Source organism: Mercenaria mercenaria, chromosome 5, assembly GCF_021730395.1.
Source record: "Mercenaria mercenaria strain notata chromosome 5, MADL_Memer_1, whole genome shotgun sequence".
In the NCBI taxonomy this organism is placed as follows: Eukaryota; Metazoa; Mollusca; class Bivalvia; order Venerida; family Veneridae; genus Mercenaria; species Mercenaria mercenaria.
In genome coordinates, this window is record NC_069365.1 from 61,918,347 (window position 1) to 61,932,602 (window position 14,256).

The window sequence follows — 14,256 nt, forward strand, 5'->3', positions numbered from 1 at the left end:
ATGTGACCCTCGGGGCGAAGCCTCTTTTCACCCCAGGGGCATAATTTGAACAATGTTCTTAGAGAGCCACTAGGCAATGCTACATACTGAATATCAAAAGCCTTAAGGCCTTGAATTTTCAGACTAGAATATTTTAAAAGTTTTTCCCTATATAAATCTAACCCCCAGGGCCTCTTTTCAGCCCAGGGTTATAATTTAAACAATCTTGGTAGAGGACCTCAAGGCAATGCTACATACCAAATTATCAAAGGCCTAGGTCTTGTGGTTTTAGACAAGAAGATTTTTAAAGTTTTTTCCTTTATAAGTCTATGTAAAACTTGGGACGCCTGGGGCGGGGCCTCTTTTCATCCAAGGGGCACAATTTGAACAATTTTCATAGAGGACCATTAGATGATGTCACATGCCAAATATCAAGGCTTTATGCCTTGCGGATTTGGACAAGAAGATTTTTTAAGTTTTTCCTTTCAGTTGCCATGGCAACCCGAGTTCTGCATGGAATTCAATTCTTTGAAAAAAAATTTAATGGAACCACCCAAGGATCATTCCTGTGATGTTTGATATAATTCTGTCCAGTAGTTTTCAAGAAGATTTTTTTTAAGAAAATGTTGACAGACGCACACCACAGACATTGAGCGGTCACAAAAGCTCACCATGAGCCTTTGGCTCAGGTGACTACACAAGAAGGCCATGAAGGCCCTATATCGCTCATCTGACCTATTGACCTAAAGATCATCAAGTTAGTTTCATTAAGATATGGTCATAAATGTGGCCTCTAAAGTGTTAACTAACTTTTCCTTTGATTTGACCTGGTGACCTAGTTTTTGACCCATATGACCCAGATTCGAACTTGACCTAAAGATCATCAAGACTAACATTCTGACTAAGTTTCATAAAGATAAAGTCATAAATGTGGCAGATTGTTAACAAGCTTTTCCTTTGATTTGACCCGGTGACCTAGTTTTTGACCCACATGACCCAGATTCGAACTTGACCTAAAGATCATCAAAATTAACATTCTAAGTTTCATAAAGATACAGTCATAAATGTGGCCTCTAGAGTATAAACAAGCTTTTCCTTTGATTTGAGCCGGTGACCTAGTTTTTGATCCCACCTGACCCGGATTTGAACATGATCATCAAGATTAACATTCTGACCATGTTTCATTAAGATATGGTCACAAATGTGGCCTCTAGAGTGTTAACAAATTGTTGACGACGGACGGACAGACGACGGACGACGATGGACACAGGGCGTTCACAAAAGCTCACCTTGAGCACTTCGTGCTCAGAAGAGCTAACAAGAGGACCATGATGGTCCTGAATCGCTCACCTCTTCCCACATGACCCAGTTTTGAGTATGACGTCGTTTTTTCTATTATTTGACATAGTGACCTAGTTTTTGAGCTCATGTGACCCAGTTTTGAACTTGACCTAGATATTATCAAGATAAAAATTCTGACCAATTTTCATGAAGATCCATTGAAAAATATGGTCTCTAGAGAGGTCACAAGGTTTTTCTATTATTTGACCTATTGACCTAGTTTTCGAAGGTACGTGACCCTGTTTTGAACTTTACCTAGATATCATCAAGGTGAACATTCTCACTAATTTTCATGAAGATCTCATGAAAAATATGGCCTCTAGAGAGGTCAAAAGGTTTTTCTAATTTTAGACCTACTGACCTAGTTTTTGATCGCAGTTGACCCAGTTTCAAACTTGACCTAGATATCATCAAGATGAACAATCAGACCAACTTTCATACAGATTCCATGAAAAGTATGGCCTCTAGAGAGGTCAGAAGGTTTTTTTATTATTTGACCTACTGACCAAGTTTTTGACCGCAGTTGACCCAGTTTCAAACTTGACCTAGATATCATCAAGATGAACATTCAGACCAACTTTCATACAGATCCCATGAAAAGTATGGCCTCTAGAGAGGTCACAAATTTTTTTTATTATTTGACCTACTGACCTAGTTTTTTAGGGCACGTGACCCAGTTTCAAACTTGACCTAGATATCATCAAGGTGAACATTCTGACCAATTTTTATGGAGATCCATTCACAAGTATGGCCTCTAGAGAGGTCACAAGGTTTTTCTATTTTTAGACCTACTGACCTAGTTTTTGACCGCACATGACCCTGTTTCGAACTTGACCTAGATATCATCAAGATGAACATTCAGACCAATTTTCATACAGATCCCATGAAAAATATGGCCTTTAGAGAGGTCACAAGGTTTTTCCATTATTTGACCTACTGACCTAGTTTTTGACGGCACATGACCCACTTTCGAACTTGATCTAGATATCATCAAGACGAACATTCAGACCAACTTTCATACAGATCCCATGAAAAATATGGCCTCTAGAGAGACCACAAGGTTTTTCTATTATTTGACCTACTGACCTAGTTTTTGAAGGCACGTGACCCACTTTTGAACTTGACCTAGATATCATCAAGGTGAACATTCTGACCAATTTTCATGAAGATCTCATGAAATATATGGCTTCTAGAGAGGTCACAAGGTTTTTCTATTTTTAGACCTACTGACCTAGTTTTTGACCGCACGTGACCCAGTTTCGAACTTGACCTAGATATCATCAAGATGAACATTCAGACCAACTTTCATACAGATCCCATGAAAAATATGGCCTTTAGAGAGGTCACAAGGTTTTTCTATTATTTGACCTACTGACCTAGTTTTTGATGGCACGTGACCCAGTTTCGAACCTGACCTAGATATCATCAAGGTGAACGTTCTGACCAATTTTCATGAAGATCTTGTGAAATATATGGCCTCTAGAGAGGTCACAAGGTTTTTCTATTTTTAGACCTACTGACCTAGTTTTTGACGGCACGTGACCCAGTTTCGATCTTGACCTAGATATCATCAAGATGAACATTCTGGCCAATTTTCATGAAGATCTTGTGAAATATATGGCCTCTAGAGAGGTCACAAGGTTTTTCTATTTTTAGACCTACTGACCTAGTTTTTGACGGCATGTGACCCAGTTTCAAACTTGACCTAGATATCATCAAGATGAACATTCTGACCAACTTTCATAAAGATCCCATGAAAAATGTGACCTCTAGAGTGGTCACAAGCAAAAGTTTATGGACTGACGCACGCACGCACGCACGCACGCACGGACGGACGACGGACGACGGACGCTGCGCGATCACAAAAGCTCACCTTGTCACTTTGTGACAGGTGAGCTAAAAATGTTGACGCAGGACGACGGACACTGGACCATCTACCTATACTAATAGCTCAACCTGAACAAAGTTCAGATGAACTAAAACATTGCTGTTACACAGGCAACATGACCTTTTTCCACTTCTGGTGGCTTGTACATGGTAATTTCAACAGTATCTAGTGTCTATGACAAACATAGAGAAAGGTCAGCATATGAAGTGTACATGAAACAGTAATACTACCACAAATACCTGTGTGCTCTGTGAGCTGTACCAAATGCATCATTGACATATACATCACCAAGTTTAGACAGAGAGGCTCTGAATTTCTCCACATTCTCTGCAGAAGCTTTCACCTAAAATGTACACATGTCAAACATAGTTTCTTTGTTGCATTCAGTATAGTGTTACTAAATTAACAGAAGTTAGCAAGAGAACCAGACAGGTGCCCAATATAATAATACTACCTTTCTCAAAACCAAAACAAAATCCAACAATAATAACTTCAGAAATTATAGGGAGGTTGTCCCAATACATGTACACTCTTGTAATAAATCATTGCTATTGACATACAGTTGCAATATGTTACAAATATGTACATTTTGTCTATTCCAAGAAAATATCAATGGTTTTTATCATAAAATAACTAGAGATGCTTTTGAGAAAAGCGCATGTCTCCCACAACTGCCTAATCATCTAAATAGTAAGTCAGTCTTTTATACTGTTGACTTAATCCACATGTGCATGCACTTTCTTGACACCAAAAAGACGCCTATACTACTAGTAGTATAGGCGCCGGTTTGGGGGCAAAACTGCGCAAGAAATCTGAGTGTTTTTGGTAACTCAAGGGCCATAATTCCGAAGTGCCTAGGCCGATTTGGCTAGTTATCGAACTTGGCCGAGTACTTATTGGCAGACACATTTTGTTGAAGTTTAGTGAAGATCGGATGAGAAATGTTCGACTTAGAGTGCAGACAAGCTTTGTGACACGCACACACACACACACAGGAGTAAATCAATATGTCTCCCACACCACTGTGTGGTGGGAGACATAATTCTGCAAAAAATGTTCATGAGCTTTTATTGAGGTCCAACACATGTGAGCTGTGCAACTTATAATATGCAATATTATAGAATTTATGACGTGTCTTCAAATTGTTATAACAACACATATTGTCAACATTTTTGTTAAATGCTCATATATATGTTAGTGTAATTTATCATTCTGAAGTCATGCTGCCAAATTTCAAATAACTGGCATCATTTGTTGTTAAACAGATTTCTTTTCCTGCATATGAGTGATCAAACACATCAACTGTAAAATGACAACATCAGAAGATGGCGTGGCACACCAGAAAGTTGTCAGATTCTGTGTAGAATACAGAATAACTCCTCCATATACTCCTGAAGAAGTAACAACATGCTGAGAGGCAATCGAATGTTTTGTGCTTACTAATTTTTAAGTGGCATCTAAGATAATCTAGGGGAAACAGCCCCCCAAAGCGACCAAAAAAGTGAGGCAGATACAAGTAGTAAATACAGACATTGGGCAAATGCAAGAAGCATCTAAAATTACAGAATGCTGAATCTGCACAACTGTACAGTAACTTATTTAAATGTACCAACAATTTATGACTGTCTCTTGTTCTTTTTGATGGGTTCCTCGGCCATCAAAGTGCATTGAGCATGCAGAGGAGTATTTTGAGAAAGGATGCATATCACACTATATGTGGTTGATGGTAATGATGTTACAACCTGTGCTGGTCACCACTATGTGTGGTTGATGGTAATGATGTTACAACATGTGCTGGCCACCACTATGTGTGGTTGATGGTAATGATGTTATCACGTGTGCTGGTCACCACTATGTGTGGTTGATGGTAATGATGTTACAAAGTGTGCTGGTCACCACTATGTGTGGTTGATGGTAATGATGTTATCACGTGTGCTGGTCACCACTATGTGTGGTTGATGGTAATGATGTTATCACGTGTGCTGGTCACCACTATGTGTGTTTGATGGTAATGATGTTACAACATGTGCTGGTCACTACTGTGTGTGGTTGATGGTAATGATGTTACGTGTGCTGGTCACCACTATGTGTGGTTGATGGTAATGATGTTACAAAGTGTGCTGGTCACCACTATGTGTGGTTGATGGTAATGATGTTACCACGTGTGCTGGTCACCACTATGTGTGGCTGATGGTAATGATGTTATCACGTGTGCTGGTCACTGATGGTAATGATGTTACAACATGTGCTGGTCACCACTATGTGTGGTTGATGGTAATGATGTTACAACATGTGCTGGTCACTACTGTGTGTGGTTGATGGTAATGATGTTACAAAGTGTGCTGGTCACCACTATGTGGGGTTGATGGTAATGATGTTACCACGTGTGCTGGCCACCACTATGTGTGGTTGATGGTAATGATGTTACAACATGTGCTGGTCACCACTACGTGTGCTTGATGGTAATGATGTTACAACCTGTGCTGGTCACCACTATGTGTGGTTGATGGTAATGATGTTACGTGTGCTGGTCACCACTATGTGTGGTTGATGGTAATGATGTTACGTGTGCTGGTCACCACTATGTGTGGTTGATGGTAATGATGTTACAAAGTGTGCTGGTCACCACTATGTGTGGTTGATGCTAATGATGTTACAAAGTGTGCTGGCCACCACTATGTGTGGTTGTTGGTAATGATGTTACAACATGTGCTGGTCACCACTATGTGTGGTTGATGGTAATGATGTTACAACATGTGCTGGTCACCACTATGTGTGGTTGATGGTAATGATGTTATAACATGTGCTGGTCACCACTATGTACTCTAATTTAAGACCATACAGAATCATAATTCTAAAATACATTTCCTTGTTATTTTCTGAGTCTACTTCTAAATGACCTGTTAAATGATTGTTAAAATCTTGTCAACTGAGATTAAGTTTTTTTCCATTTCAAATGGCTTGATTTAATGGGACAATCCTCTTAGCCTTTTCAAAATCTTTAATCTACAATCTTTATCAACTTTGTAGCTAGAAGCAATCCTGCAATATAATAAATGAGTAGGCTGACACATTCTCTAGCAATTGACAAGCAATATTTGTCTGCCGCAGCTTCAGTGGTCATAAATCAAGTAATCAACACTGAATAAAGCAAAGAGAATAAAATGTTATTCCCATGACAAAAACTATACCTTCTTTCCTTCGGCATCCAGTCCCTTACCCTCTTCTTCAACGTGAAATCGGAGGTTCTCCAAGAGAATGACAGAGCCTGGAGCTGGGTCAGCACAGGCAGCTTCCACATCAGTACCAACACAGTCTGATAGGAATTGCACTGATCTGATAAAAACATTTCATGTAAGTGATATATTTCAACTTCTCTGCTTACAAAACAAATTTCTAGGGACATTTTTCTCAAAACATATTGCATGCCAATACAACATCATCTTCAAAGGGGGCCAATATACTAACAATGTTTATAAATCCAGAGTTCAAATTTAAGCTCACATACTAACAAAATGCGAGTACATTTTGAACAAGAGCTGTCACAGGAGACAGTGCGCTGACTCCAATGGTTGATGAAGATATTTAGTCTGTGTCAAATTGTCTGAAAATAAGAGTTTGTGATTTTTTTGCTATATTTTATGAAGTTGTGTTTCTTTGAAAGTTTAAACACCCAACCTCTCAAAATCTATTGGTAACATTTTTTATCATCATTTTGGTGGCCATCTTGATTTCAAAATGGTCTCAGAGCAGTGCATGACCGAGTGCTTAAATGCATTCCTTTACCATTCAGAGCTGGACATTGACTTTCAAATCACTTTGCCACCACTTATGTTAGGTTGAAATCCTTCAAGTGACGTAAAATTCTTTCAGTTAAGTTAGCAATGCTTACCCAGGCATCTGCCCATGCCTATAATGGCAGGCGCCTGGGCCTTCATTTACCATTCAGAGCTGAAAAATTGCCATATTCCTAAATTGTTTTGGTGGGACATAAACCCTAAAATTAAACAAAACTTCAAGGACCATTCTTGTAGACAATTCTTATGTTGTACATAATCATATATGTTTTAAGTTTTACATCACACTGACACAGTGCAGGATAAATAGCAACTTTCTATTCTGTAATTGTTGAGAAAGACTTATATGCCCTTCTTGGCATTATTTCGGGCCTATGTGGACAGCTGGTTGAACCGCTGTCCTTCCGCAAGCAGGCTCACTCAGAATGACTCATATGATGACCAAAGAAGGGCTCAAACCCTCAGAGACTATGGTCCAGTGATTTGATACCGACATCCTTCACCACTTGGCCACAGAGGTACTTTGCTAGACTAGACGACCTGTTAAGACTGTCAAAAATAAAACATTATTTACATTTCTGTAAAATGTCATGTGTTATTCAATGAGTTAATTATGATTATTTTAAAATAATAAGGTTCCACATTATAAAGTAGAAAGATATTCCCTTCTTTTCTTGCATTAATGGTTTTCAGTTTTTAATACATGTAGTAAATTATTTACATATAACTAGGTACCGGTATTCAATTTGTATGTCAATAACATCATTTTAAATGTAGAAAAAGTTCGACATTAACTGGACCAAGTTGAATGATATATAATTACAAAAGAGGACCAAAGGCGTTGAATTTTGGAAGAATAAAGTGAAGTAACAATGTAAAACTCGGTGATGCTCAGCCAGAGTCAATCTTAACTAGAAATGGAAATATTTATACATTTCAGCATGTGTAGTAAAACTTTTCCTCATCTCAGGTATTTCATACAATACTAAAGACACCTTTCAGATGTGGTTGCTTACCATTTCTTAATACCACATAATGTCAAGGAAGTAAAGGCACTTCAGTTTTGTTCTGCCGTATTTTCTTTCTAGTCTCAATAGATAGTCGACATTTCAAGAAATAGTTAAAACAACCTGGTAAATACAATATAGAAAGGAAGTTGATTCGAAGATTAATTCCCTTACAAGCTTACTAAGGTCCAACAATGTTATTGCCATATCCACAGTTGGCAAGCCATTAAGCTTGCCTTGTTGAACAAATGTTTACATGTATTTAATTGTAAGTGGTAGCAAATCCAATTCATATACATTTTGTAGATGTCTGGGACTATACTAGTCACAGCTAGAATGAAAGAGTTATCAGATACATTGAGTGTGTGAGGTAAAGGGTTGGGATGGAATTCATCACATTTCAAACAGAATAAGCTTATCTTTATCCAAATTTAGATGCACACATGTTACACCCACAAGTTCATATGCTGAAAATTGGCTATTAACAATGCTTGTTTTTGTAAAGCTGCAGAAAGACTATTTAAGTCATATCTTACTATTATACTTAAAGTAATTCAAAACTGCTAGAGCTAATTTATGTTGCCTTCTACAACAGTATCCCATTTATGACACTGTCATATTTTATTTGTAGCAGGCTTCCTGTATTAGATTTTGGAAAAGCTGCACTCTTACATGTAAAGAGTGTTCTAGTGACAATGATGTTTAAATGAAAAGACAATCAGATAACAACTCTAATTTCATCACCCTTATCCATATGTGTTTTCTCACACTACAATAGGTATTCATTGTAGCGGGGACTTTTTTCTACATCCTGTCAATGTCTTTAGATAACTGATACTATGTTTAAGTTGAATGTCTTAAGCATGTATTTGGATAAATATACTATTTCTTTTACAGAATGACCACATTTTACCATGTAAAAATTAGATGTATAAAAAAGACGATTTTCTACCTATAATTTCATTTGAAAATTACGTTTTTCATATAATAAAATCAATACTTGACTAAAACTTTAAAGAAACGTTATAAATACACTCCTTTACTATTTAGAAATATAATTAGAAAAACAGGTTTATTTTAAGGCTAGATTGAATATATAAGGGCATACTAACTGAAATGTAGCAGCCATTTTGAAATTCAAGATGGCCACCACACTGATGGCCGAAAAAAATGTTACCAATGGAATTCTTAAAAAGTATCACATAAGCTTTCATAAAAACATAACTTTTCAAAATATAGGAAAAACAAGAGCTCGTCGAACACGAAAAGCCGCACCCCCACCCCCCTCCAACCCTCCCGGATCCATTCAGTAATTGCACAAGGAACAGAAATTATATGCTCACTGTAAACAAAAGTTCTACCATTCTGGTCTAATCTAACCTTGACCTTTGACCTATTAACCTTACAAGAGATCACAGAGTGATCTTGGCACCGACCACTGAGCCATTTTTGAATGTCCCAAATTTCAAGACTAGCTCAAGATCAAAATCAAGATCAAATTTCATTTCAGTACAAAACACTGTGCATGTGGTCCAAATTTGAAAACTGTGGCCTGAGAAATGTGAAAGTAGGTCACTTGATCAATTTCAAGGTCAAAGTTCATTTCGGTAGACAGAACTATGCATGTGCTTCAAATTTGAAGGCTGTAGCTTGAGAAATGTGAAAGTAGGTACTAGGTAAAAATGTTAAATTCCAATTCAGAACACAAAAATATGCAAGCAGTCCAAATTTGAAGCCTGTACCTTCAGAAATGTGAAAGTAGGTCACTAGGTCAATCTCAAGATCAAAGTTCATTTCGGTACACAAAGCTATGCATGTGGTCCAAATTTGAAGGCTGTAGCTTGAGAAATGTGAAAGTAGGTCACTAGGTCAAAATCAAGGTCAAATTTTATTTCGGAACAAAACTACGCATGTGGTCCAAATTTGAAGCCTGTACCTTCAAAAATGTGAAAGTAGGTCACTAGGTCAATAACAAGGTCAAAGTTTGTTTCGGTACACAAACCTATGCATGTGGTCCAAATTTGAAGGCTGTAGCTACAGAAATGTGAAAGTAGGTCACTTGGTCAAGATCAAGGTCAACTCATGTCAAGGTTCATCTTGTCACTCAAAACAATACATGTGGTCCAAATTTGAATGACGTAGATTATAGACATGAAGATTCTTAGTTTTTCCCTATAGAAGTCTATATGAACCATGTGACCCTCGGGGTGGGGCCATATTTGACCCTAGAGGGATAATTTGAACAAATTTGGCAGAGAACCACTAGATGATGCTACATTACAAATATCAAAGCCCTAGGACCTGTGGTTTTGGACAAGAGGTTTTTCAAAGTTTTTTCCTATATAAGTCTATATAAACCATGTGACCCCAGGGGTGGGGCCATATTTGACCCCAAGGAAATAATCTGAACAATCTTGGTAGAGGACCACTAGATTTTGCTACATACCAAATATCAAAGCCCTAGGCCATGTGGTTTTGGACAAGAAGATCAGAAACCATTTAACTGTTCCTGGCAAATGTCACCTTGTCCTTTGACCTAATGACCTCAAAATCAACAGGAGTCATCTACTAGTCATGACCAACCTCACTATCAATTTTCTTGACACTAGGCCTAAGCATTCTTCAGTAATTGCCTTGAAACCACTTTACTGTTCCTGGTCACTGTGACCTTGACCTTTGTCATACTGACCTCAAAATTGATAGGAGTCATCTGCTGGTCATGACCAACCTCCCTATCAACATTCATGATCCTAAGCCCAAGAGTTCTTAAGTTGTCATCCGGAAACCGTTTTACTGTTCAGGGTCACTGTGACCTTGACCTTTGACATACTGACCTCAAAATCAATAAGGGTCATCTGCTGGTGATGACCAACCTCCCTATTAACTTTCATCATCCTAGGCCCAAGCGTTCTTGAGTTATCATCCGGAAACCGTTTTACTAATCAGGATCACTGTGACCTTGACCTTTGATATACAGATCTCAAAATCAATAGGGGTCATCTGCTGGTGATGACCAATCTCCCTATCAACTTTCATGATCCTAGGCCCAAGCATTCTTGAGGTATCATCCGGAAACGGATTGGTCTACATACAGACCGACCAACCGACAGACCGACATCTGCAAAACAACTTCGAAGGGGGGCATAAAAATCACAGGATTACGATTTGCCACATCTAATTGCACAATAGCTTGAGTCTGTGTCAAAAATGCAAAGTAATAAGAGAGGTAAAGACAAAGTGCATCAAAACACTACATAGTATGGTTCTAAGCAAAAAGGGGCATAATTCATAAAATATTGGTGCAAGAGTTATGGCCCTTGTGTCATATGATGTGGGTGATGATGTTGAACAATTACTTTAAGTTTGAATCAAATCCATTTTGGAATAACAGAGATAGAGTGGAAGGGCATTAAAGCTTTAACCTGAAATACTAAGTAAAAAGGGGGGATAATTTATGAAATATTGGTACTAGAGTTATGGGCCTTGTGTCATATGATGTGGGAGATGATGTGGAACAAGAAAATTCAGTTTGAATCAAATCCATTAAGGAATTACTGAGATAGAGTGGAAGTGCATAAAAACTTTAAACTGAAATTCTAAGTAAAAAGGGGGGATAATCCATGAAATATTTGTGCCAGAGTTATTACTCTTGTGCCATATGATGTAGGTGATGATGAGGAACAACTATTTTAAGTTTGAAGGAAATCCATCAAGTTATAACAAAGATAAAGAGAAAGTGCATCAAAACTTTAACCAAAGTGCAGACGCGGAAGAACGTCGACGCCGGGTCGTGTAGGATAGCTCTCCATACTTTGTATAGTCGAGCTAAAAATGCAAGTTACTTTTGCCCAAACTCACAAAATTTTGCATGTACAAAATCTCAAATAGAAATAATGACGGTTTAATTTCTTTTAACTTTCAGCATTGATCTGCTGTAAATATGCATTTAATGATGATGTTTCACACAGTACGCACTGATGACCTTTTTACATAGCGCGTGGACTGTTTGCAGCAAATTGATATTTCATTTACCCAGTAACTACCAGTATGCGTGCGCACCGTATTTGATGGGAAAAAAAGTATTTTGTACTACGCTTACTGGTAGTGTTATGGAAGACAGAGCCATGTTAAGAAAATCGTACATAGAAAAATATGCAGTTTCCAGAAGCCCAGTTGTCATTCATGGTAGTGTGTTTACCACACATGCGAAAATGAGGTGTGACGTGTATTTAAGTGGTTTACGTGTTTCTACTGTACATCCATCCCTAACAAATGTTACTTTCATCTGTCATGCTGCCTCTGTGAGTGTTCTAGCTAAAATGTTTATGTTTTGAAAATGACTAACAAGGGCAACTTTGTGTCCCCCACAAAAATATAATAAAAATTTTATCATTTCAAAGGGAGGTAAGTAGTACACAAATGAAATGCATGACATATATATTTTACTAATTCAATTACATGACAGAAAGTTAATACCAGTGTTGATCAATTCAGAGCTGTACTACGTATTACCCTAATGTATTGCAATCATTATAACGCTGTATTTACCTATATATACAACAAGGCAGTCTGAAAGACAGCTAAATCCCCGCCACAGTTATGAATGTTGAAAGGGTAAACCTTTGACCCTGAGCTGTGACCTTGACCTTGAACTGACATGGCTGACTCATGAAATATGCACATCGTCTTGATGAGGTGATTATTTGACCCAGATTTTATGAAAATCCTTCAAGGGGTTTAGAAGATACAGATCTCAAACCTTTGACCTTGAGTTGTGACCTTGACCTTGAATTGACATGGCTGACTTATGAGTTCTTGATGAGGTGATCATGAGACCCAAGTTTGATGAAAATTCTTGAAGGGTTTTAGGAGATACAGAGTGGACAAAAATTGAAAGCTCAAACCTTAGACCCTAAGGTGTGACCTTGACCTTAAGCCTGCATGGCTGTCTCATGAGTTCTGCACATCATCTTGATGAGGTGATAACTTGACCAAGGTTTCATATGAATCCTTCAGGGGGATTAGGAGATACAGAGCGGACACAAAATGGAAGACTCAAACCTTTGACCCCGAGTTGTGACCTTGACCTTGACCAAACATGGCTGACTCATAAGTTCTGCACATCCTCTTGTTGAGGTGATCATTTGACCAAAGTTTCATGAAAATCCTTCAAGGAGTTTAGGAGACACAAAGCAGACACAAAATGGAAGGCTCAAACCTTTGACCTTGAGTTGTGACCTTGACATTGAGCCGACATGGCTGACTCATGAGTTCTGCACATCGTCTTGATGAGGTTATCACTTGACCTCAGTTTCATGAAAATCCTTCAAGGGGTTTAGGAGATACAGAGCGGACACAAAATGGAAGGCTCAAACCTTTGACCTTGAGTAACTGTTGTGACCTTGACCTTGAGCCAACATGGCTGACTCATGAGTTCTGCACATCTTCTTGATGAGGTGATCATCTGACCTAAGTTTCATGAAAATCCTTCAAGGGGTTTAGGAGATATGGAGCGGACACAAGTGTTACGGACAGACGGACAGAAGGACGGACGGACGGAGACCATTCCTATAACCCCCCACCACTCGTTATAACTTGTGACTGGGTTTGCATTCTGGAATTTACAATCTTAATAGCTTTTTATAACTATCAATACCAATCTTCTTACTTTCAACATAATTTCGTTTTTTAAACTAGAGCTGCTTTTGAGAAAAGGCGCATGTCTCCCACAACTGCCTAATCATCTGAATAGTTAAGAGTCAATCATGCACCAATGACTTAAGAGTGCAGATACTGGCATCAACAATGCACCAATGACTTAGAGTGCGGATACTGGCATCTGTGTACAGAGCAATTTTCGGTAATTCCATAATTCCGAAGTGCCTGGGATAATTTGGCTAGTTATCGAACTTGGCCGAGGACTTATTGGCAAACACATTTTCTTCAAGTTTGGTGAAGATTGGATGAGAACTGTTTGACTTAGAGTGGACACGATTTGTGATAGACAGATGGACACCTGGACACAGACAGTGGTGTGGGAGACATAAAAAAAATGAAAAATCCCAGGACTGCAGAGTAGTATACCAAACTGGGAAAACATTGGAATATATCGGATATCATAATCACTGTGGGGAAACGGACACTGGATATAGCTCAGAAGGTGATAAGTAAACAGACAAATGTGCAGTTGTTTTTCTTTACCAGAGGTAAGATCTTGCTGTATTAACGCTTACCTATTTTATCC

At 38.3% G+C, this 14,256-nt stretch overlaps 1 protein-coding gene across 4 annotated transcripts in view; it reads right to left on the minus strand.

Moving 5' to 3' along the window:
- The window catches only part of LOC123557395 (probable phosphoglycerate kinase), a 320,014-nt gene that overhangs the window by 237,116 nt on the left and 68,642 nt on the right, over positions 1-14,256 (minus strand). For all 4 annotated transcript variants that reach the window (XR_008371027.1, XM_045348838.2, XM_045348839.2 and 1 more), the window contains exons 4-5: positions 6,400-6,544; positions 3,448-3,551 (exon numbers count right to left, since the gene is read on the minus strand). Coding sequence is in view for 3 of the 4 variants with exons in the window: in XM_045348838.2 (XP_045204773.1) it covers positions 3,448-3,551; positions 6,400-6,544 (249 nt within the window). In the remaining variant the exon portion in view is untranslated. The remainder of the gene's footprint in view (positions 1-3,447; positions 3,552-6,399; positions 6,545-14,256) is intronic.